The 23,076-nt window shown below is 40.1% G+C and overlaps 1 protein-coding gene across 8 annotated transcripts in view; it reads right to left on the reverse strand.

The window, feature by feature from the left end:
• Positions 1-1,298: 1,298 nt before the first annotated feature.
• The window catches only part of LOC141950028 (acyl-CoA (8-3)-desaturase-like), a 32,310-nt gene continuing 10,532 nt past the window's right edge, over positions 1,299-23,076 (reverse strand). For 2 of the 8 annotated variants that reach the window (XM_074884347.1, XM_074884346.1), the window contains 13 exons: positions 20,901-21,119; positions 17,237-17,347; positions 16,595-16,792; positions 15,471-15,572; positions 15,151-15,279; positions 13,235-13,292; positions 12,736-12,812; positions 12,172-12,269; positions 11,725-11,821; positions 10,501-10,580; positions 10,175-10,300; positions 5,558-9,828; positions 1,299-4,278 (listed from right to left, as the gene is read on the reverse strand). In XM_074884347.1, the coding sequence (XP_074740448.1) occupies positions 9,777-9,828; positions 10,175-10,300; positions 10,501-10,580; positions 11,725-11,821; positions 12,172-12,269; positions 12,736-12,812; positions 13,235-13,292; positions 15,151-15,279; positions 15,471-15,572; positions 16,595-16,792; positions 17,237-17,347; positions 20,901-21,119 (1,347 nt within the window). In that variant the 3' untranslated portion in view covers positions 1,299-4,278; positions 5,558-9,776. Of the gene's footprint in view, positions 4,279-5,557; positions 9,829-10,174; positions 10,301-10,500; positions 10,581-11,724; positions 11,822-12,171; positions 12,270-12,735; positions 12,813-13,234; positions 13,293-15,150; positions 15,280-15,470; positions 15,573-16,594; positions 16,793-17,236; positions 17,348-17,544; positions 18,011-18,041; positions 18,121-18,826; positions 18,949-19,495; positions 19,783-20,900; positions 21,120-22,964; positions 23,049-23,076 lie in introns of those variants that run through there. The other 6 variants (XM_074884348.1, XM_074884345.1, XM_074884351.1 and 3 more) reach the window with 6 other exon arrangements.

Below are 23,076 nucleotides of genomic sequence, written 5' to 3' on the forward strand. Positions count from 1 at the left end.
CAAAACAGCTCCTGATCAGAGCTGACCAGCTGATGCCAATTTGGCTCTTAATTATTGAATCTCCCACAGCTGCACAGAGCTGACACTCCCACAAAGATGAGTTCAGTAAGAGTGAGTCCAAGCTGTAGGGCAATGTAAATGGGAAGATCCAGTTGCCAGTAAATAGAAGGATGTCTTGCCATCTCCTCCCGGCTGTGCCACCATGCAAGCACTCATTAAGACAAAGGTAGAATTTATTTGGGCTCAGCGCTGGGCTTATCAGGTGTTAGCTCCCCAGTTGGCACCAAGTTCATGTACTTTTTCATCAACATTAATATTACAATGACACGTTGTGAAAGGATGCTGGAATGCGTACAAAGTAGATGATAGAAGTACCATGTGGTAGGCTGAGACACAAGACAAAGATAAAGCCAGACAAGAAGAGGTTGAGTCCACTTCTCTTATTAGTGCAAACATTCATCTTCAAAGGTCTCCAACCTGTTTCTAATTTGCGTTTTTGCACTTCTTTCTCATCTTTTTTACATCTGAATCTCTCCCCTTCATATTAACAGACACATTTATATGGCCATTTGCTTTCACAAAGGGTCCAGTGATGCAAGAAATTTGGACTTAGTTACCTTCTCTGCCACAGCCTTCTTATAAATATAGATGACTCATTGCACACTCAAACCATTTAGGGGCAGATGTCGAGACTTCTCTCCCTATAATGAATATAGCATTCTCCCAGCTCCCAAAATGATTATGAAGATCGGTGTGTGAAAAAGACATGTGGGATAATCAGATACTGTTGTTGCTGTTGTGGAGTTACAGAAGCTTCTAGTCACTGCTTAATTTTTCTCTTTGTCTGTAGGAGGTCTTACCTTACAAACCCTCATTAACAAACCAAAGTCTGTAGTCTGGGCACAAAAATGAGTCTTCTTGATGCCCCACCACTGGAAGTATTCAAGGTCAGGTTGGATGGGGCTTTGAGGAAATTAATCTAGTGAAAAATTTCCCTACCCATGGCAGGGAGGTTGTACTAGATCATCTTTAAGATCCCAAACCATTCCGTGATTAGAGATAACCCCTGATTGCCTTGCCATAGATTTTATCTAAAATCCATGCAACCTTGCCCTGTCCCCAGGGTAGCTCTACCAGTGGGAAACATCTTAAGAGGCTTTTTTGTAGAGACAAGAGGAATTATATTGCTGTCAGAAGATTCAGACTGAAGAAAAACACAAGACACACCCTGGTTCATGCAACTAAACAGTGGTAACACACTCATGGAAGACAGTAAGATAGCCTGTATAAACAAGGCAGCAATGTCTCAATCTTGCTTTTAATATCTGAGGTCATATTTAAAAATATGCTTGCTTATCAAGAGAATATTCCTTCCCCAGAAATATTCTGTGCCACAAGAATTGCAGTTCTGAAGAAGAAGCAGCAAAGGAAATTATATTCCGCAGATTTTTCCAAAGTCACACTTTCATTAAGAAAAAAATGGAAAGCAAGATTTTATTCCCATGACCCAGACACAGCCACACTGACGCTGGGCAATCACTCCATGCCAGGGTAAAGGGCACTCCAGTCTGTGCTTGGCATGTCCTATTTAGCAGAGCTAGAAGGAGGACTGGAGCTGGAGGGAATCAGATCAGAATGGTGTTGGGGAGGCCCAGAGAGAAAAGGAGGTAACAGGATCCCCGAGATGGACACAGAAAGGTTATGACAATACAGATTTAGGGAGCATGACCAAGGGAATCAATCACTCAAGGAGACGCTGGTGAGAAAGGAGAAGCCAGCCTGGCATGTAGAACCAAACCTAGGTTCTCTCTCCTGCTGCGACAAGCAGGTGAGTGGAGAAGAGCCACTGGAGTTGAATGAAGAGGGCAACATAAAAGGACCGCAGTCAATGCTGATCAAGGCCTGAAAGACATTATAATACAAGGACAGTGAACAGGGGTCTTGTACAGCTCCCTGGAAGAGACAACTACTCAGATTTAGTGCCATTATCTCTGTTACTCTTGGCATACTTTCAATAAATTTGCAAGAAATTAGCTGGGATCTCTTCTCCTCTGCTGCACACAAGATACTGGATGTACTTGTGGTAAGAATTAACAATAGACTTTCATAGAGAAGGGCAGCTCACATGGAAACAGTCCAACTGCCTAAATACAGGCATTACACTTGATATCCCACCAGGATTTATATCAAATCAACTTACAGTGGGAAGGAAGACTGGCAAAATACCATGAGTAACAAAACTGGAGATAGTAGCCCAGAGGTAAATCTCTTCAGAAGTTGTTATTAGCAAGAGATGAAGGTGGCAAGATTACTTACACAGATAGTATTTACAACTACAATAAAACTATCTAGGGATATTCAGATTTTCAACTGATAAGAGTAGTAGCAGGGGTGCAAATTAACAGTTCATAGAGGAAAAAAGGGGATTTTAGTTAAAAGTAAAACAGTGCCTTTAGTCACCAAATATTTTTAAATATAAGTCATTAAAATGAGGAACTCTTGCCCATGACACAGAATTAAAAGGATTAAAGGAACAAAAAGGAGCTGAGATTTTTCATGAAACACAGGACCCTTGGTTCATCGGAGAGGACACATGTTAGAGGGGTGGTTGAACTGTAAATCACAGTCCCAAAAACATATTATTTGAGTCAGGGAAATATTTCCTCAGTACTTTTTCTATTATGTTATTACGGACTGCTAAATTTCATCTCATGCCAGAGGCCACAGAAGTTTGGATGTGCTACCAGCCTGTTGCCTTAATGTCTTCTGGATAAAAAGCACATACTGCTTCTAATTAGAAGTGGCCTACCTACCTTCAAACTCCAACCGCTCCTTTTCACCTGTTCACAAAATCTGTCCAAAACAGAAAACAGCACTTGGAGCTTGCTCTCAACGTGAGTAGTTTGTGAGTAGTTTGTTGCAGAAGCAATCTAGCAAAGAAAGAGAACTTGGACAGAAAATACTGCAGAGTTTTAGCTACAACCAGGGAGAGGCAATGGAAGATCCCTGTTCCAACACCATGCTGATCCTAGTCATTATGTGCATTAGGCAGTAAATAATTGCTATGGACTACTAACTTGCATACAACGCAGCTTACAAGTCTTCCTGCACAGTAAATAAAATTCACATACATGGCTTAGGTTTATAATCTATACATATTGCTATAAAATACAAACTTCGTGCAGCACCTGTGAGGCTCAACACTGGACTTGCACGCTTTCAGGCCACATGCCCATCACTCCTCTTTCATCCTTCATGCAAAATACGTTAGAGACCATGAAATGAAAGTGGAGGCTTTCCATGTACCTCAAAGGTTTAAAAAGCAGGGGCATAAATCCAATTTCAGTTAGAAGCTTTTATATTTAATTTTGTTTTATAAATCTAAAATAAATGTGGGACACAATTAGTTCATCAGAATGAGCATGAATTCTGCAAGCTCAAACCTGCCAGCAGGCCAATAGTGGGGACAAGCATGCTGTTGCAAAACCACCAAAGCAACCTTGTGTCAAGAAAGCTGTAAAAGAAGCTACAAATACGATTTTTTTTTCTCACTATAATGCAGGCTGCCATTTTGAAGTTTTTTGTCTTGCTTGTGTAGCTTTTTACCATAAGTAGTAAACAAAAAATATGAAATCATTTGTAATGTATAAGGCTGGCAAGTGAGGAATGAATAAATCATGATGGAGTGACTACATCAGGGACAAGGGAAGTGCTACGGATGTCATCTGTCTGGACTTCTGTGAAGCCTTTGACATGGACCCCCCAACATCCTTCTCTCTAAATTGGAGAGATATGGATTTGATGGATGGACTATTCGGTGGATAAGGAATTGGCTGGATGGTTGCATGGTGATTGAAGACTGAGTTTTATCTTACTGGCTGTCAGCCTGTTACAGCTTCTTACTGAAGGTATTTTTTTTTTTATTTAAAAGTTGGTAAGGGCAGTGAAAAGAAGTGAGTTCATAAAAAAAGGATTAAAAAGTACCCTGATAGCCTCTCTCATTTCACACACCCACAGCTTGCAACTTTGTTCATAGAGTTAAGAAGCTTACATCATCACCCCATACCTTGAGCTACTTCTGTATGCTGCAATAAAACTTTTAGCTCATGTCCCACAGCTGACACTTCAAGCTGTTATAATGAGTATTTTCATGGGTAGTACACGCCTGCTTTGCTTTGCTCATTGGTGTGCATGGCTGACGAATAAAAGTGTTTCTGATTCAGCAAATTGGAGCTTCATAATGGTGTGTTGAAACTGCATCAGAAATCCCAGCAGGCCCTGATAGAAAGCAAGATACAACATTCCAAAATTGGTTGACTCCACTCATTCTGACATAACAGGAATAATACAGGAAATCTTAGTTTGAAAACACTTTTTTTTAATGGCATAGCTCTTTAAGTAAGCTCCTACTGTGCTGTTATAGCGAAGAGTGTGAATTCTCTGAATGTGCAGGAAGAAAAAAATCACACAGAAACAAAGCAATGATGATTTTTTTCTTATCTGTTATTACTGTAGGTTTTTTCCTCATGGTGTGTGTACCTCTAGTGCCCACTTCAACAAATGTTAAAAAATGAAGACAAATGCTTTTTCAGCTTCATGAGGAGCCGCAGTCTGGTTAATCCACTTCTATTGCAACAGGCCAAAGTGTCTTAGGCTATTTCATAATTCAAGAAGAAAAGAGGAAGGTTAGACTAATACTTGGGACACCAAGCATGAGGTGTGATTTCAAAGGTCCTAGCAGTGGGAGTGGAATGAATAATTCCTGAGAAGAGCTGCCCTCTAAATCACTGCCAGCAACAGTGTCAGTGGCCAGAGCTGCTATTATTTTCATTCCCACATTGGATAAGTCACTGCGTATTCAGCCCATAATAAAATAGACATTGTAATTAATCCCTATTGAATCTGGTTTTATATCCTCCTTCAGGCTTCCACTTTTTAGACACTGGGCTGACTGGAATATTATTCTGATTTAACACGGCCTCTCTTATGCCACCTCATGCCTATTTGTTGTTCTAGGCAGCCCCACAGACACAGGTAATTGAAGCTTTAACCAGTCTGTGTGTCAGTGATATAAGAGGTTGTAAATGGGTAGAAATGTCCATGTAAGCAAGCACCAGTTACATACCAAATGGTATGTAACTGCCATGCGCAGTGCTGTTCACAAAAATGGAATTATGAGTCAGAATGAAGATTAAGGTCATGTAGATTTCTGTATGCAGCAATTTTTGCAGAGTATATAGGCTTTATTTGCATAATTAGCTTGCTCTTACTCAATGTTCTCCATACTGTGCTGGTATAAAACTGTGTATATCAGCACACCAATCTTTTTGCACAAGAATTGTGCAGTGATAAATAGGTAATTCTAAAATATGTAAAATACATACATGATAAAATACATAAAATATATATTTTATATATATATAAAAATACACAAAATACATAAATTCTTTTACAGAGTGAAGCTGCTGTCACACATGGTCACTTAGGGAATCAAACTGAGCAACCCTCTGATATCACATGACATAAGAAACAAGTTCCTGTTGCCACTTTTTCTTACACAAGAGTTTACATGTCTCTTTTGTGCTCAGCTGACACGTCCACACATTTTTAAGACAGCAATTGTTGATGCTGCTATTCTCCCGTCAAGTCTGATACAGACCATCAAACACGAACCTATATGTGAGAGAACCCGACAATCAGCAGTCACTGTACAGGGATGGCTTCTGTAGGAAACTAGGCTCATAAAACAAATCTAAAATTAATTCACATTGAAGTCTGATGCTGGAGATTCTATATGTTCATGTTAGATTTCTTGGGCATTATATTCAATTAAAAAAAAACACAAAGAAATGAATAGTGCTTTAAAAATTGCCCTTATTTTTATTTTGCTAATACATGTAGATTGAATCTCTTTAACCCATCCTAGATCAGAGTAACAGCTCTAGCGGACACCCTTGTGTCAACACCCTTGAATCAATAAACTTGATTAATTGGTACAAAAAGATAATATGGATCGCTGTACATTCTTCCACTAGAATGTTTCCAACATTCTAATTTTTCAACATAAAATTTTTCAACACAAAACCAAAACCTCAAATATAAGCATATTTGCTTATGCTAAGCATAACCACTCTGCTGATAAAATATACAGATAGTGAAAGTATTACTTGAATGGTAAATATATTTAAGGATAGGGCAGTCTATAGGGAAAGATCTAAACCATGCCCAGAAGGTGTATTTTCATATATATGTATATGTGTTTTCAAATGTTTATTGTTACTTCCAAGAAGGAATGTAGGTCCTTTGGGGAGAATGATTTTTTCCAGAGCATATGTTACTAGATCCAGTTTAGTGGCCAGCCAAACTTTGCAAGAGCTGAACAAATTAATTTACTTTTTGTTGCTATTTAGATAACTTTCTAAGTTGACATTAAAATGTTGAGGAAATAAAAGCTACCTGCACTTAGAGATCTTAAAGAGAGCATATCTGACTTTATCTTTAGTTCTTATTGTAGTCACATACATTAAGCACAGAGATTACTCTATTCTCATGGAAGTGCATTTGGCAACACCCCTATACACACTGTCAATACAATAGCACTGCCATCCCTAAAAGAATGCCTACATTGTGTCATGTTAACGTAGACTCACCACACTGGCCTCTTCCCCACCTTATCCCCTGTGTCCAGGTGACCACTTGAACTCAGCAGTTCATTAAAGAGCCCATTACTGGCTCTTGAAGATGCTGCAAGGCAAAGTTGGCATGTTCAGCACCAAACACAATGTTGAGAAGCAGGGAATTAGCACGCTAGCTTCATTCAGACTCTAACTTGTATATGCAGAGCCTAACTTGTAGCTGACTACCAACACTGTGTAACAGAGGACACCATACACCATAACAGATGTTTCCAGCTGGCTCTTACAACAGCATTATAAAAGTTACCACTTCATACTGCACAAGCTTCTGTAGGCTCGCCAGATATCTGTCTGGTTGTCACTCCGAATTTGTCCTGGACTTCTGCACACAACTATTTATCCTCTAGTATTCAAAGCACATTGTTTTATTCCAGGTGGCAGTAAGGAGTGCAGAAGCAGGGACAGAAGAGGCATGATCCTGATTTCAAATTGTTTCTTCCTGGTACCAGAGTCCCATCACGGTGCTTCTGACTGCAGTGTGTGCACAGGGCATGTCCCTTGGTAGCAATTTCCTCAAAAAGGATACCGAAGAACAACATTTGAACAATTGACTCGGTCCTATCACAACATTTTCCATTCCTTTGTGGAGTTTGAGCAAGGACAGGCTTGGAAGTATGACTTAAGGGCCCAGACTGCCTGAGATAACAGCACAGACACTGTATCACTCTTATGAATGCAATTAAAAGGATGGAAACTGCTCTTGCAGTTATCAGTAACCATTGAATCTAAAGTGTAGAAAGCAGATAAAATGGGAATTGAATTCCTGCCCAAGAAGTATTCTGAGAACCAGACAAGAAATGCCATAAATGAGAGGCCAGTTCTGCCAGTCTTGAATTCTTTGTTGCACTGTGGTACAGCTTCCAAGGAGAGGGGAACATGTCACCATTCAGTCCATACATGGGTCAGAGGTGGGCATTATGGCTTTGAATCACTTCTGCTAGGGAGAGACTTGAACCTCGGCAATTATACTGACATAACAACTGTATAATCACCGCATTGTGAAAAAGTGGAGGATCACCTCTTCCAGCTCCATTTTAGAAAGAAAATAAACATAAACCTTCTCTGAAAAACACAGTCCTGCCAGTATGTCAAGCGTGTTCTGAGCATGCCTATGGGATCGGGCCCCTCAGGGGATATGGCAGACAGGAGAACTGAATATGCCCAACCCTTAGGCGGGTGATAAGATGAAAATTGTTCAGACTGAGGCAGTTCTGTACATGCACAGGAGCACAGCTCAGCATTTAAAGAGCTTTAGAGTAATAACAGAACACATCTACAGAGCCAGCTGTAGGCAACACCTGAATAAAAGGCATTTTAGGGGGTAAGCTGGAATATAGTCACCTGTATCATCAGACTTCACTGTAGATATTGTCTCTATTTCTGGTTCACTGTGTCTTAATGCATTTACATTATATATATACACATTGTAATTTCCTTCATGTCAAGAGACAAGTTGGCTACCAATCAATTATTTAAAAATTTATGCAATAACAGTGAAGAACTCTAGCAATTTTTTGCAGGGGTGGGTGGTAAGAGGAATCAGTGAACAAGTCTTTTATTTATCATTATTATTTTACCCTTTGGCGGGAGGAGAGAGGGCAGGCGCTAAGAGCCACACAGAGCAAAACAGCAGTAGAAAAGGGTGGTGTTCTTTCCATTTCTAAATTTTTCAGTCAGATTCCACTAGAACCATCTTATCCAATTGCCTCCCTAAATCTAGAGCCTGAGTGAAGAACAAAAACAAAGATACAAGTTCAGGAGAGGGAATGTAACCTTATATGCCTCCCTTCATCATGAAATAAGCTTTGTTCAGCCAAGCTTATCCATAACCCCAAAGCTTCAGAATCCTTTTTGGTCTGTGTAAGTATATTTGCTGCAGCTTCACTGTCATTACTTATCCATACAAACAGCCACCAAGTCAACATCCTCTTTCAGAGAACCTACAATGTAGAAAGCCTGGAGTCTGTCTAATCACGAGGAGACAGGAAATATTCATCAGTCTACATCTGAAAGTTGATCAGACAGCACAGTTATCACTCAATTAAAATACATACATGCATGTATGCATATAAATAATATATGCTATACAGACTCTTTGGACTGTATTCACACCATATATTACAGGTGTAAAATTTATCATCTAGTTATCTGCCTCCCTATGCAATCCATGAACAGCACTAGTTATAACACCTAAGTAGGTAGAGCAAGTAGTGTACATATGATCAGTAGCGATGGGGACATACCCCAGGCCATCTTGTTCTTTGCGTACTTATTTTATCTATTCTAGAATACCCCTTAAAGATCCCCCCTGTCCTAACGTGTCCTGACTTCCTGCAGTTTGCTTTGTCCTATCCCATTTTCACCAATCCACAGAAACAAAAACACTAAGAAGGAGACCTTATGGTGGCCTTTCAGTACTGAAAGAGGGCTTATAAGAAAGATAGAGAGAGACTTTTTACCAGGGCTTGTAGTGAAAGGACAAGGGGCAACGGTTTTAAACTGAAAGAGGGTAGATTTAGATTAGATATGAGGAAAAAATTCTTTACTGTAGGGTGGTGAGACACTGAAACAGATTGTGCAGAGAAGTCCTGGATGCCTCATCCCGCAAAGTGTTCAAGGTCAGGTTGGATGGGGCTTTAAGCAAACTGAACTAGTGAAAGATGTCCCTGCCCACAGCAGGCGTTTGGATGAGGTGATCTTTAAAGGTCTCTTCCAACCCAAACCATTCTATGATTCTATGACTCTATGAAGAATTTCCTTTCAAAATTTCTCCATAAGCAATGAGCTGGCACCTCAATGAAGTAAACTGACCAAGCTGATTCAAGAGTTACTGCTCCCTAATCTAGAGGCCCAGTTCTCAATGGCTCTGAATTCAGAGATTGAGAGCAGGAAAAATAGAGGTTTATGGTTAGGAACAAGAAAAAATGTATCTTTAAGCCACTTTCCCACCCATTCTTACTGAAATTATCTTTGCCCAGCTCCCGAGTTTTTATGCCAGAAGGCACACGCACACTGTTGGTCTGTGCTGACTTCTTGCAGCAATTGTCTGGTGAAGAGGTTCCCTTTGAGAGTTGCCAGTTTCTATCCGTGCAGATACGCTTCAAGCCAGTGCTCCCCAGAATCCTTCAGTGAACTGCAAGAACAGAAAGTAAAAAAATCACTTACGGGGAGACAATATTCAATTTCATGGGAAGCAAACTGTAGTTTAGATGTAAAAAGAAGTAAATTGAAAAACTGGATTAAAAACTGCATGGACACCTCATAGTAAAGCCTGACTACAGGGAATGAACTGAAAGGGTTTAAGGAAGAGAAAATAATCTTTGAAACTTTGAAAATTTTTGAAATTTAAAAGTGCTTTTAGAAAAACCTAAATAAACTCTAGGTTTGATCTCTCCATGGATATTGATTTGAAATGGTTGTCTATGTCCCCCACTTGCGTGCTATTACAGTGCAAAACTATCTTCTTAATTGATACTTACTGCAAAATATCTACAAAGGCTGTTAGTAAAGTCTTGCTTTTATACTGAACGCCATGCTTATCACAAAGGGCTTTCACCAGAGGAGCTGCTTTCCAGTAGTTGTGTCGAGGCATTGTAGGGAAAAGGCTGCAGAATTGAATGAGAAAATAGCTATGGTAAGAATTTTCTTGCATCACCCTCTGTTCCTTCTGTTCAAAATATTTCCCTGCCCTCCTCCAGAAGGAGAGCAAAGGGTCTCCTGAGATGGTTTCATGTGAGACTACATAGCCTTTGTCACTTTAAGTGACCTATATTATTCCCACTCTTCTTCCCATAATCATACTCACTGGTGCTCAATTTGGAAGTTCAGGTGCCCAGTGAACCAGTCATTGAACAAAGATTGTTTCACGTTGCATGTTGCATGGAGCTGGGAGGAAAAAAAAAGACCAAAGAAATAGATGATTTAGCTTTTATTTTTCTGCAAGTCTGGTAATTGAATCCCAGCAACCATTACCCACTTTCATCTAGCATAAAAGGCAAGTTAGAGTCAGGGATTATAGCCATCATTGCCCTGAAGAATTAAACAGTCTAGATTGAAATGGGTTGTTGGGATACAGGTTAATTTAGCTAGTTCTTCACTCAGAAAGAAGAGCTTCTTCGCTGGCATGCCCACAATCCCAGCTGTGACTTTTTTTTAAAGAGTTTCTCCTCACATCTTTCATTTGGATGGAAAGAAAAGATGCGCAATAAAGAAACAAACAAAAAAAATTATTATGGCCTCCTCAAACTAGTACAAGTGGAGTTAGATGAAGAGAAACATTTGTCTACATGGGCTTTACCTCACCTAATTTAGACACCTTTAGTTTGAAATCTGCATCTGAGCTCATCACTTCAAAATCAATGGAGAAAACCAGAAATTTTTATGGTGCCATTTATCAGACCTGATTTAGATGTCTATTTGAGAGTAAGATGAATCATGCTCTAGAAATTACTCTTTCTCTCCAGTGAATATAGCAGGTGTTCAGATGTAGACATCCAGATTTGGTCAGTTGAATACCAGGCTGGGTCTTTTTCCCTTAGTGTAAGGAAAAATCCTGAGAACCCACTATGTGGGATTATCCTGCTGGAGGCAGTATAGATGTGAGTACAGTTGCATTTACACATTCATTTTTATCAGACCTAAATTTTGTCAGATTTATCTGCAGTAAACCTGTAACCTGTAGGGTAAAAAATAAGGGTGTCTAGTCCCACTTCATTTCTCTTTATTTGGCCTAAAAAGGAGATTGACTGTTATACCATCAGTATTTTTTCATAATAAGAAGGGAAAAGTGTTGTGAAAAATATGTCAAAACCTTTCGGTGAAGAACAGGATTTGTTTTTTTAATCTAGATGTCCTGATTTCCACCTAAAGTTTTAAATGTTTTGACTACTACAGAAATGCATTTCTGTTTAACGAATGGCAAGGACAAACCTCATTAACACAGCATTAAAGCTAAGAGAATAACAACGTTGTCTTTGTCCTATAATTTAGAACTGCAGACCCATTCTTCCAGAGGAAAGGAGATTCTCACCTGAGTAGATACCCAGTCTTTGTTCTTATCATAATCAATGTCCATTGGAATGTGATTCATCTGTGACACCCAAACAAACCAGGTACTCTCTACATACCTGGGCAGATAAACACAGAAACACTTATCATATCTCTAATCCCATCCAAATTTACCAGTAAAACACTTCTCTGAGTCTCATGTTAAGTAAAAGAGCACTTTTACATAATTCAGGATTTTCTATTCCACCCCTTTGCCTCCTAACTTCTAGAGTTTCTTTTGAGAACCACTCAATTTGTAGTCGCAGAGGTCCCTGAGCAGCCACCACCACCACCCTAAAGTTATACTGCTTCTTCTTGGCTATTTCTGAGAAAATTGTAGTAAGTATGACTAGTTTTAATTTATTTCCATTTAAGCTCAATACTGTTTACAAATACTAGTCATGGGGACTCTGGGTATGCTGTGTGTTACCTGGACAGCCAGTAGTACACCATGAAGTTGTTAAATCCCATTAAAGGAATATACATCAGACAGACTCGGATGTTGAAAGACACAACCAATAACAGGTCCTATAAAAAAACAAACCAAAACAAAACAACAATAACAATTTAAAATAAGCCTTTGTTGATGAACTCCCTCAACTCCCTCCACTACTTCCTCTCCTCTTTAACTGCAGCATTTAAAATGTTCTTATTTATTGATTTCTTATTTATGAAGAGTAAGCTCCACACCATCATTCTGCCTCAAGTTGAGTGTATCCCTGAAATATTCCACTAGCACTCCCTTTATCATCAGTAACTAAAGACAAGTTTAGGTCTGATAGTTTTCTGTTAACTTTTATTCAGCTGCTAAGAGGCTAAAAAACCTCTCCTAGAAAAAATTCTCCCTGGACCCATTGACTGCATTCCTGCTGCAGCAAGCCTGGAGTCAGCCCTTTCCATCTTAAGCCCCACAATCACCTGAGGTGAAGGTTAATACAGCCACAGAGTGGTGAAATTTTTTGAAAGCCTTCTGGACAATGCAAGTAGTGCTTACCAACCACTTTTTCCTCTTGATTGCAAAGTACAATGTAGAAAGCTGGAAGAAGGGTATAAGTGCAAGTGGGGCCAATACTGAAGGGAAGAAGAGAGAGACGTTTATAACTTCACTGCATCACAAATCTTACAGAATATCAGGGCGGGGGGAACAGTTCCCCCTAAAGATTCTTCTTTCCAGTAGAAGAAAAATTGCTGCTTTCCATTTACACTAACTTTCATGTGTCCACATAATCTGCGCCTCTTTTCATCTTAGCACCCTTCACTTCTTCATTTCTTTCCCATCCCTTTCTTCCTCACACTCGATTCACCCCATCTAGTACCTGACAGAGACATAAGGACCAATTCCTCCCCACATGAATCTTCTTTAACATGAAGGAAACTTCCTGAAGCTGTGACTTCCATGAGAGTATCTTTGAAATCTTTATTCTGGGGAGGAGATGCAGTCACAATTTTTAGGTGCAGTTACTACAGCACTGCAAGGAAGTGGGGATACTCACAGATGAAATACTTATGCTGATAATTGTAAGGCATGAACTTCTTCTTCTTTTTTCCAAGCTGAAAAATGAAAACACATTGTAGTGGGCCAGCTGGAGACCTGAGATCCCTCATAAGGTATTTCTTATTCCTGACTAATGAACACAACAAGAACTACCTCTTAAACTCTCTAATTCAACCCCCGCTTCTTGAAAAGCAAGTACTGAAGTTCCAAAGCGATGGGAAGAAGCAGATTTCAACTGAGCCTCTGTATCCAGACATCAACGTTATGCTTATGTCAGAACAGAGCCATTTGTTAGGAGAGTTCCAAAATTCATGGCAGGATACAAAAATGCTCAAAACTTGCAAAAATGCTCACATATCACTTGAATTTTATAGGGGAAGTTTCCAGGGATGGTAATGAAAGTCCAATCTAACCAATTCCACATATTCACCATAGAGTACTGGGAATATCAGTGCTCAGGGAGGAACAGGTTATTAACACGAAAACTAAGACAGGAAACAATGGGGTACAAATGCAGGATGTGTTTGCTGCAAAAGCTACATCTGAATTTCTGTATCAGATGAGGTAGGATGCAGATATTCCAAATTTTTGAATAATAGAGGAGATAGTGGTCAGAAATTACATGACTGTAAAATAATTTCTTCAAGATCAAAGTAGTAAACACTCTATAAAGACATCTGCCTTTTTGTTTTGGTGAATACTTTGCCTTCAAGTACATGAAACAGCAAAGAAATTAAATATTTACAAAAAGCACAAATAAGATAATTTCTTCACGGTGTATTTTTTCACTATTTGCACAAAAGGATTCTTAACATCATCTGCAAATTTTGTGCTTATGATTCTTCAAAGGACAAAATAATAAGGACATAAAGCAAGCTATTTCCAGAGCTCCCCTATTACTGAGAAAAAAAAACTTGAACACCTCAAAGATGTTTTCACTGGATCAAACCTGAAACAAAACAAATTAACTGGACTAAATGAAACACTGAAATCCATTTTGCCCATCCACAGTATGCCTGACTCTTTCCTGTTGAAAAACAGGAAGACCTGAGAACTTTCACTTCCATCAAACCCAGTGTAGGACAGCCAGCACACTCTAGAAGCTCATGAGAGCTCTTTCAGAAGATCACTGACAAAATCCTTCCCAGTTGCAGCTAACAGTTTCTACTAATAAGTATTTTGAATAAACTGTCTTTACAGGAGTAAAGACAGCTTCTGAGACAGCAGAACTGGAATACTTCACATGCCTTGGAAAGCTGTAATTGCTTATTACCAGCTAAAGAAGAGTGAGACATTATTTTAAGAGGCTGGTTGTCTAGCAGAAGCCATTTCATCACCCCATGAGTAAAGAGAATTGCCTGGGAAAGAAAAGGGACCTTGCCTATCCTGATGATATCAAAAATCATAAGGGTGCAGGGAGGGTCTGTTCATGGGTTTTATTTTTATGAAAGCCATAAAATTTGTGATTAAGAAATAATTTACTACGCTTGTGTTTTGTGCATAGCAATTATACTGGTCCTGAAGGATTTAGGTGTCAAACAGCTCCTACAGCCAAAAGAACCCAGAGGGAACATCTGACTCACTATCTACAAGATCACTAAGAATATCTAACACTAATGTAAGTGGACTGACTCATTCTTTGGACCGCCTTCAAGGTGCTGACCCGGCCCTTCTAGCAACACAGAGAACTTAAGCACTGATTTTAAGACCTTGCTTCTCAGAAGCTGGTGCCTAAGCATCATAATAACCAGTCAGTACATGAGACTCTCAAACCTTGGAACACTGTGGAAATTACCATGAGTTTATGCAGAAAGGCACAATCTGGGTTATGATTATACCTCACTCTATAGCTTTCTGTCTTTAAAATCTTTTATCCCAATGTCTCTTTGCTTCTCCAGACATCCCCATGCTCACCTCTACGGAGAGTGTCTTTCCCAAGCTGAACAGGAGAGGGTGCATGTTGAGGTCAGGGTCTTTGCGGAAGCAGTTGGGTTTGGCATGGTGCTGGTTGTGCAGGTGATTCCACCAGCTGGCTGGTAAACCCTGCAGGAAAAGTTGAAGACCGGGGATACAAGCTAGAACAATATCAATGATTACATCACTGTTTAACCACCTACTATTGATGGCTGCACTATGCTTCCTTCACAGGCAATATTGCCTGAAAGTAGGGACACTCCCATTTGTTGCTTAGTCCAGATGAGCCCCAGAGAATATTCCCACCATAGGGCAATTACCTTCAGAACACTTATCACAACAATCTGCAGAAGTCGATTCCATTTAGGCTTCCTGAAGACAGAGCAGTGCCCCAGATCGTGTTGGAACCAGCCCATCTGGATCTGGAAGACAAAGGGATCACTGAGGGAAAGAATCATAGTGGCATTGCATTATTTTGCCTCAGGAGTCTCTGAAGCTTCATAGTGTGAGTGCATCTTCCTTTTGGATTGGGCAAGAAACACTACCTGCTGTTCTACGTGCGCAATGCTGAGAACTTCCTTTCAGGCTACTGTTCACTAAAGCTGCTCAGTGCCAGCTACTGATTTGATTGCAGCAGCTAAAGGGAAAGCAGCAAATCATCATTACAATTAATTTGACTGTTACAGCATGCAAGTCTTTTGCTCCCATTGTAACCAGCTAGAAAGTGTAAGAATTTCCAAATCCATAGCTTCATTGCATTTCATATTCCCATGGAAATACAGGAATGCTCTTTGAGGAAGATCTGTCTTAGCAGATATTAGGCAAATAGAACAGATTATTTTAAAAAAATTAGTTACTTTGCACTTGTTCCATGGATGTCTGAGCAAACCTAAGGTTTCAGCACTACAAAGAAAATCTTGTTTTCTTCCTCCCCTCACCCTCCAATTTCTCCCATCTAAGGGTCACAAACTCCTATTCCCTCCTTCCCTACACCGACCCTGACGTGTATCATGCCCCTCTATGATCCAGTTTACTAATCCAGCAGAAAACTATTCAGGGCTAGTGAGTGTAACTGGCTAATAAAGGACTCAACAAACACCAGCACCATCAGACAGCAAACAGAAGGAACATGGAGCCAAAAGCGGAGTTGAGAGGGAAATATTCCCTCTTTTGCTGGGGTAAGTGATTAGATCAGCTCATCCCGTCTTGTGAAGCTGTCAGCTCCACAACACCCCACTGACGCTAGTGAGCAGCTTGTCAGCAAAACAAGATTTGATGGAGGCAACAAAAATTGTGACGTAGAACGTGCTTAGTGTCTTCAGCCAGATAACAAGATCTAAGAAGAATCAGTAAAGCAATGACTGGGATATTAACATTCCATTAGTCCTCTCCATCTGGAAAAACCAAACATGTCTGCAGTGTTGAACAGCTGCCAGCAGTTTACCTGAGCAACGATGAAGAATGCCATGCCAACCATGAATGGCAGTAAGGATATCCCAAAGTACCAGACCACGAGCCACGATGCAGCATCCAGTACCATGATGTGAAGGAAAATCAGGAAGAAAAAGGTGTAATTTGGTCTCAGAAGTCCCATCTTCTCAACAGTGCAGCGCAGCTCACGAAAATCCTCTAAAAGTGATTTCTGTGGGTAAAGTGAGTGTTAATGCACTGTCTACTTTGAAAATATAACATAGCAGACCCAGGAATCCCAAAAGTAGCCATGGGAGTCAGAGGAGATATTCTGTCAGATGGGTCTCTGCAAAAATGTGTACAAGATCAACAGATCTTGGTTTTGCTTTGAAAAATAAGTTTCTGACAGGGTCTGTTACTGACACATGGCAGTGGGGAGAATTGAGGAGAATTTGGGGCCCTGGGACTCATTCCTCACACCCAGGTGTGGATTTAGCGATTCTGGGACAGTGCATGTTTCCATGCGTGACTACTGCCAGCTGCCTCCCCACCACCCAGCCTATGGCACAGGGTCAGGCATGTTGCTTCAGAAATTATTTCTGCTGGTGCTCTATTTCCCTTCTCCTCCCATACTGAACACCAAGCCATTCCCACAGATGGATTCTAGGACACTCACTTTTTTATTAGACTCAAAGCTGGGTTGATCTGGTGCCAACTCCCCAATCAGCAGAGATTTCAAGTATTTTTTCACCAGAGACTTATCATTGTGAAATGCTACAAAGGCATCCTGAGAAACACACAAAGAAGAAGGCAAGAAAGGGTATGTGACTAAACACCAGATGCTGAGCCTCTCCTTTTCCCAGGTCTTTGACATAATACATAATCCAGTTTCCTTTGTCCATTTTTGTCCCTTTGGTTGCCATCAACTGGATCTTGGCCCAAGGAAGCTGGAGAAGTTTCAAGAAACTAATTTCATAAAAGTACCTGGGCGAGGCTGGTATAATAAACATGAAAGCGTTTGATGAAAAACTCTTTGCAGGGGGTAACATGCCCTTTCATCTGCTTATTTCAGCACAGTCCTTCTCTAGAAGGCTCCAGCCAGCAGCCCTGCCCTGTGGATGGGACCCAGGAGCAGGAAAACACGTCAGTGAATGAGGTGTGTCTTTGCCATGCTTAGGATGACTTTTTTAAAAACCTGTCTTTATTACACTAGGGCCATAGGAAATATATGCTGAAGCTCCATACACAGCGGGACTAACTGGGTATCTCTTACAGTTCCCTGTTAAGTTTTCAGACTGATTGATGTTTTGGGGAACTGGGTAACATTAGTGACATGAATGGGTCTGTCCAAGAACCATCTGAAATACCAGTTTCAATATCTAATATAAACTACGGAATAAAGGATGAACTCCAGATAAACCAAACTCCTCTTTAGCTTATGTTCTCAGTGAATTTTCCAGAAGAAAGGTAAAGAGGCTGACCATACTCTTTTGTCTTCCAGAAAGAGTAGATATAACAAAATCCTCAGTCTGAGCAGCCAGGTACTTGCTGATTTTGGCTCTGAAAAATCAATGTGAGTGATCATGACACAAAAAAATTCTGCACACATCTGGTCAGAATTAAGTCCCTGGAAGAGGACAGAGGACTTCCCTTGTGCAGCCTGACATTCCTCTGGAGTCTCTTGTTTAGAGACAGTCTATCTCTGAGTACGTTAGTCTAGAAGTCAGAGCAAGGTGACTTTTTGGACAGATGAGCTTTCTACAGATATCTAGTGGTCCTTTGTCACAGTGACAAATGAGTAACCCTGTCCAGACCCACAGGACTCGGGAAATCTTTCCATTATGATTCTATGCCCCTCATCCTACAGTTTTTTATACATTTTTATGTAGCTCCCTCTTGCCAGGAATTCTAAAACTGAGTCAAGCTGTAAGGATCTATACTGCAGCTTGGAAACAGGAGCCAGAATCCTTTTAAGAAGAATTTCCTATCCACAATATCAGTATCACAGATTCTTATCACAGAAATGCAAGCCTTTCAGTCCTGTAACGTGGCTTTTCTCCTCCCTGCTCTTAAGTGCTGATTATCATCTTTTGAGAGATTAGCGTTAGGGACTATCATCTACAACACACCTAACTGCCAACATATGGCATCAACGTAATGTTCTGCAATGCGTATTGTCTATATTTACAAAGTAATCTGCACAGAGGAATAAAATTCTCATAATACATATATGTAATTACAAGCTCTAGAGGAAGATAATTCTCACCATATATATACAATTATGAGTTCTAGAGTAGCCAAGAGTACTTGGAAAAAAATCCTGGATCCTGGCTTCAGGCAAAGTCATGCACCAGATGATCTTTTGAGACACCTTCCAGTCCTGCTTTTCTGTAAAAGTGTGTATTTCTCAGAATATATGAACACAGCAGCATTTTAAATGCAAAAAGAATGATAAAGGTTAGCAGAATAAAAATTGAGAGCAAGACAGAAGAATGTTGTTATGATGCAACATAAATCCACAGTGTACCCACGATCTTGACTACTGCATGTAGTTCTGGTCCTTCTGTCTTCAAAGGGATATAGTACAACTATACGTAGCAAAAAAAATATCAGTAGAGTTCTGGAACAACTTTCATACTAGAAGACTGCTTTGGAAAATAGGTAACAAGTTAAAGAGTTTTAAAAACCCGTAAGTAGCATTGAGAAAATGATGGAAAATTTATTCACTGTTTTCATAACACAATAATGAAATTATCGGGCAGTAGGTTTAAAATGTACAAAAGTAATAATGAGGAAAACCAGATTGTAGTATTATTGTGATAACAAATATAAGTAAGATCAAAGGTCATTCTTTAAACCCATTCATACCAGACAAATTCACTGCAGTTAAAAACCCTGGGTGTCTATAAATGATAATCTAAAGGCAAATCCTTACACTGGTGGCTGCAGAAGCTGGGAGGACATATAGCTTGGGGACAAATCGTTCCATGCACTCTGTATTCCTTGACTCCTTTTGTAAAAGCCCAATAATAGGAACTTGAGGAGATGCACAGGGCTGTAGGAACTCTGGGCTGGCTTGGTCTGGCAGGCAGGATTAGTCTCCCTTCTTGGATTAGCCCTTGGTGCAGCACGGTTTGCAATCTCGCATCATGTTACGCAGGTGCTGCATAATGGGCACAGAACCCCCTCTTTAAATCAGGGCTGTAAATGTCAGTCAGTGAGCTAGAGAAGAAAAACAACGATTCTCAGAAACCTTCTTTTTCTTCATTTAAGAACACTAGGTATTTTTCTGCCTCAGTTTCAAGTAGGGTGAAAGGAATGAAATGTAAAAAATAACTGATCTGATCCATTTTGGGCCATGAGTTAAGAAATGCTATCTCATTTTACAAGCCAAAACCTGAAGAATTAGGCTGAGCAGCTTCCCTGAAGCCAAAAACTCTTGTTGTGACAAGAATTAAATCTGGGTCTGCCACATCATAAGTTTATGCCCTAATCCTGGTCATGTTTCTAATGTGCTTATTTCTGACTATTCAGAAATTCAGTATCTGCTTTCAGCAAATAGTCTCTGAGATCTGCTTAGAATTTATTATTTCTGTCAACAAGCAACAAATTATTTTAGAGAAATCCTCTAAATCAAAGAATTTTGCAGGAATTTCTGGAAAATCTATTTTCAGGTAGTGATTATTTGTAGAATTTTTCCTCATCTTCTGCAGACAACGTCATTCTGGTGCTCTCAGTCATTTTTTCTGTATTTTATTTCTTTTTCCCCCTCCTTTGAAATAGCTTTTTTGCTCAACTCTCTTCTCCTCCACTTGCCTGCATAAAATAGTGTCACTTCTTTGAGCACCCCCTTCTCTTGTTTCACTGTCCCCAAAATTACTTTATGTTTGGATATCACCTCCTCCTTATCTATCTTATCTATCTATCTACCCATGCTCTACCTTTGATTATCACTGGTCACATCCATGTGACACTGAAAGAGCAGCCTTTAAAGTAAAAATGCACACTGAGGATGCTGCTTCCTACCCTCTTCCCTTTCTCACTGCTACAACAGAGACACTTTTCAAGCATCTGGAAGGCAGCTTGTCGGACCCTGCCTGGATATTCCTTTGGTTACAACAGGGTGTAGTGAACCTAAAGAGAGCTTTACAATTTGCATAGCAGGTAGCTGACCTTGAAGGTATCCAGAAGGGCATTTTTACAGATGGCACAGACATGTCCACTACATGATCTGACCAAGCACAGTGCCAACCACCACAAGCACTCTCCACTGGAGTCCCACCACGTCATCCTGCTCTGACAATGGAACCACCTTCCTCCACTGTCCTCCTAGAGCTTACCGTAGCATCTTGCCCAGCATAGTGGCTAATAACTCTGCTGCCTCCAGGGTGTTGTCTGGAAAACTTGCTGACATCATAAACCTTCCTGTCAATCACCAGCCACTGCTTCTGACCTTGACCATGGCCATTGTGGATTTTGATCTCTTCCCAAGTGAAAAGCTGTAGAAAGGCTGAAACAGGTTGTGTCTCCTTTTCAGCGGAGCCAGTCTGTGGAGGCATCTGTAATGGGAGATGCTCAGTCAGCGCTGAGATTCATTAGTCTAAGCTTTGCAGCACTGCGTCCAAGCAGAGGGTGAACCATCTCAGCCTGCCTTATACAGTCACACTCCAAGCCACTCCCTGTGCTTGTAGGGCTGGTTGGCTCCCCTTGCCCAAACACACCCTTCCATACCTCCCTCCTTTTCCACTTTCACACCAGACGTGTTGACACACCCTTGAATAAAAGCCCTGTTCCTTCTTGTCCTTTTTGAATTGCCTTTGGAGGGTCTGATTAATCCTGAGAGCTGTAGACTACTTTACTGAATACAAACATGCATAAATAGAAAACCTTAGGAAGCTTATCTGTTATTCAGTTAAATGAGATGGCAAAATGACAGAAAGGACTATTAAGTGAGCACCCTCATAGAGCATTAGGAATTGGATAAGGTAAGCTGTTAACTTGCTTCCATCCTGCTGAGTCAACATGGGGATTAGGAGGAAGAGAAATCTGAGGAAGGCTGCGGGCAGCTCTTCTGCGGCAAATATTCTGTGACCTTCTTAGAAAACTGAAGCAATTTTAGCATCCTGTAATCCTTTAATCAGTCATTAATATCAGGAAATCCTGCATTTACCATACAGTGGGGCTTCATAATGTCATACAGTGACAAAATGTAAAGCTATAAAAGAGCCTGTCTGGAGAGCCAAAAGCTGCTATTAAACATGTTTGCTAACATCTCTCATTCAGCTGTAATTCCTGCCTTCAAGGCATGGAGCCAGCTTGTACGCTAGCACAGTGAAACCAGCAGAACGCTCCGAGGTCTGCAATCTCTCCACAAGGTATCTCTTAACGGTCTCATCACTACCCAAAAACTTCAGGTTGTCCTTGGTCTTTGAAATTTTCCATGTTGACCCTGGCACGTTAAATTCATGTGTCTTTCTTAACTAAAAGCATTTTTGATCAAAATACCACCAGATGAGAGTAAAGAAAGAACACATTACGAAAACATTATTTATCTCCAGTTAATTTAGCTTGCACATTAACAATACTTTGTATACAGTTGTTTTCAGAGTTTTCGGTTATACTCCAGTCATCCAGTCATCTCATTGTTCAAGTAAAATTCATTCATAAATCAACAACAGACATTAAAAGATTTTGGGGTTAATAATAATAATAATAACAACAACTGTTAACACCAGATTTGGCTGTAGATTAGGAGTTTCTAAAACTATGTTTAACAGCACTGTTTACATAATTAACCTTACTTAAATATTAGTCTTGTAGAGCCAAAGTCTAAGTATCTCTGATGTTCAGAGAGGATCTGCTGCGTAGTAAAAAGATAGTTCTCAGCTATAAAAAATAGCAAAGAGAAGGCAATGCTGTGTTTCCTATGAAGTCACATCAATTTTGCAGGCAACCCAGAGAAAACTAAGCCCACATATATGAAATATTGCCCCACTTGAGATTTAGGATTCTCTTAATCTTGTTTGGGTTTTTTAATCCAAAATTCCTAGCCTTGTATGGCATAGTCTGTTCTTATTAGGCTCCCATCCTACCCCTTTATAATGCAATACTGAGTTAAATCCTGAATCATGAGTTTTCCACCTTACCCAAACATTTTATTTATGTTTATAAATTTGTTAGGTTTATAACTACAAATATTGTCTACAGTGATGTCCAGTCCTTGCCTGAAACCTAACAAGTTCTAGGTCTCAATTATCTCTTGTGAGTTTCACAGACAATTCACATATTGTGATTTAAAGAAAAGTGATTGTTTGTGATGAGCTCCCAATTCTGAGATGGACTGAAAAAAAGTGGAAGACTCCAGGAAGGATAATAAAGCCAAACTATATTCTTGATCAAGGTACCTCAGCAAGGTGGGGTGAAATTATGTCTGCGTTCCGTCTCCCAAGCAGCTGGCATGCAGGAAGCCGAGGCAAGAGCTGATCAAAGCAGAGATGATCTGATAGGCCTCTGCAT

Source organism: Strix uralensis, chromosome 15 (assembly GCF_047716275.1).
Source record: "Strix uralensis isolate ZFMK-TIS-50842 chromosome 15, bStrUra1, whole genome shotgun sequence".
NCBI lineage: Eukaryota > Metazoa > Chordata > Aves > Strigiformes > Strigidae > Strix > Strix uralensis.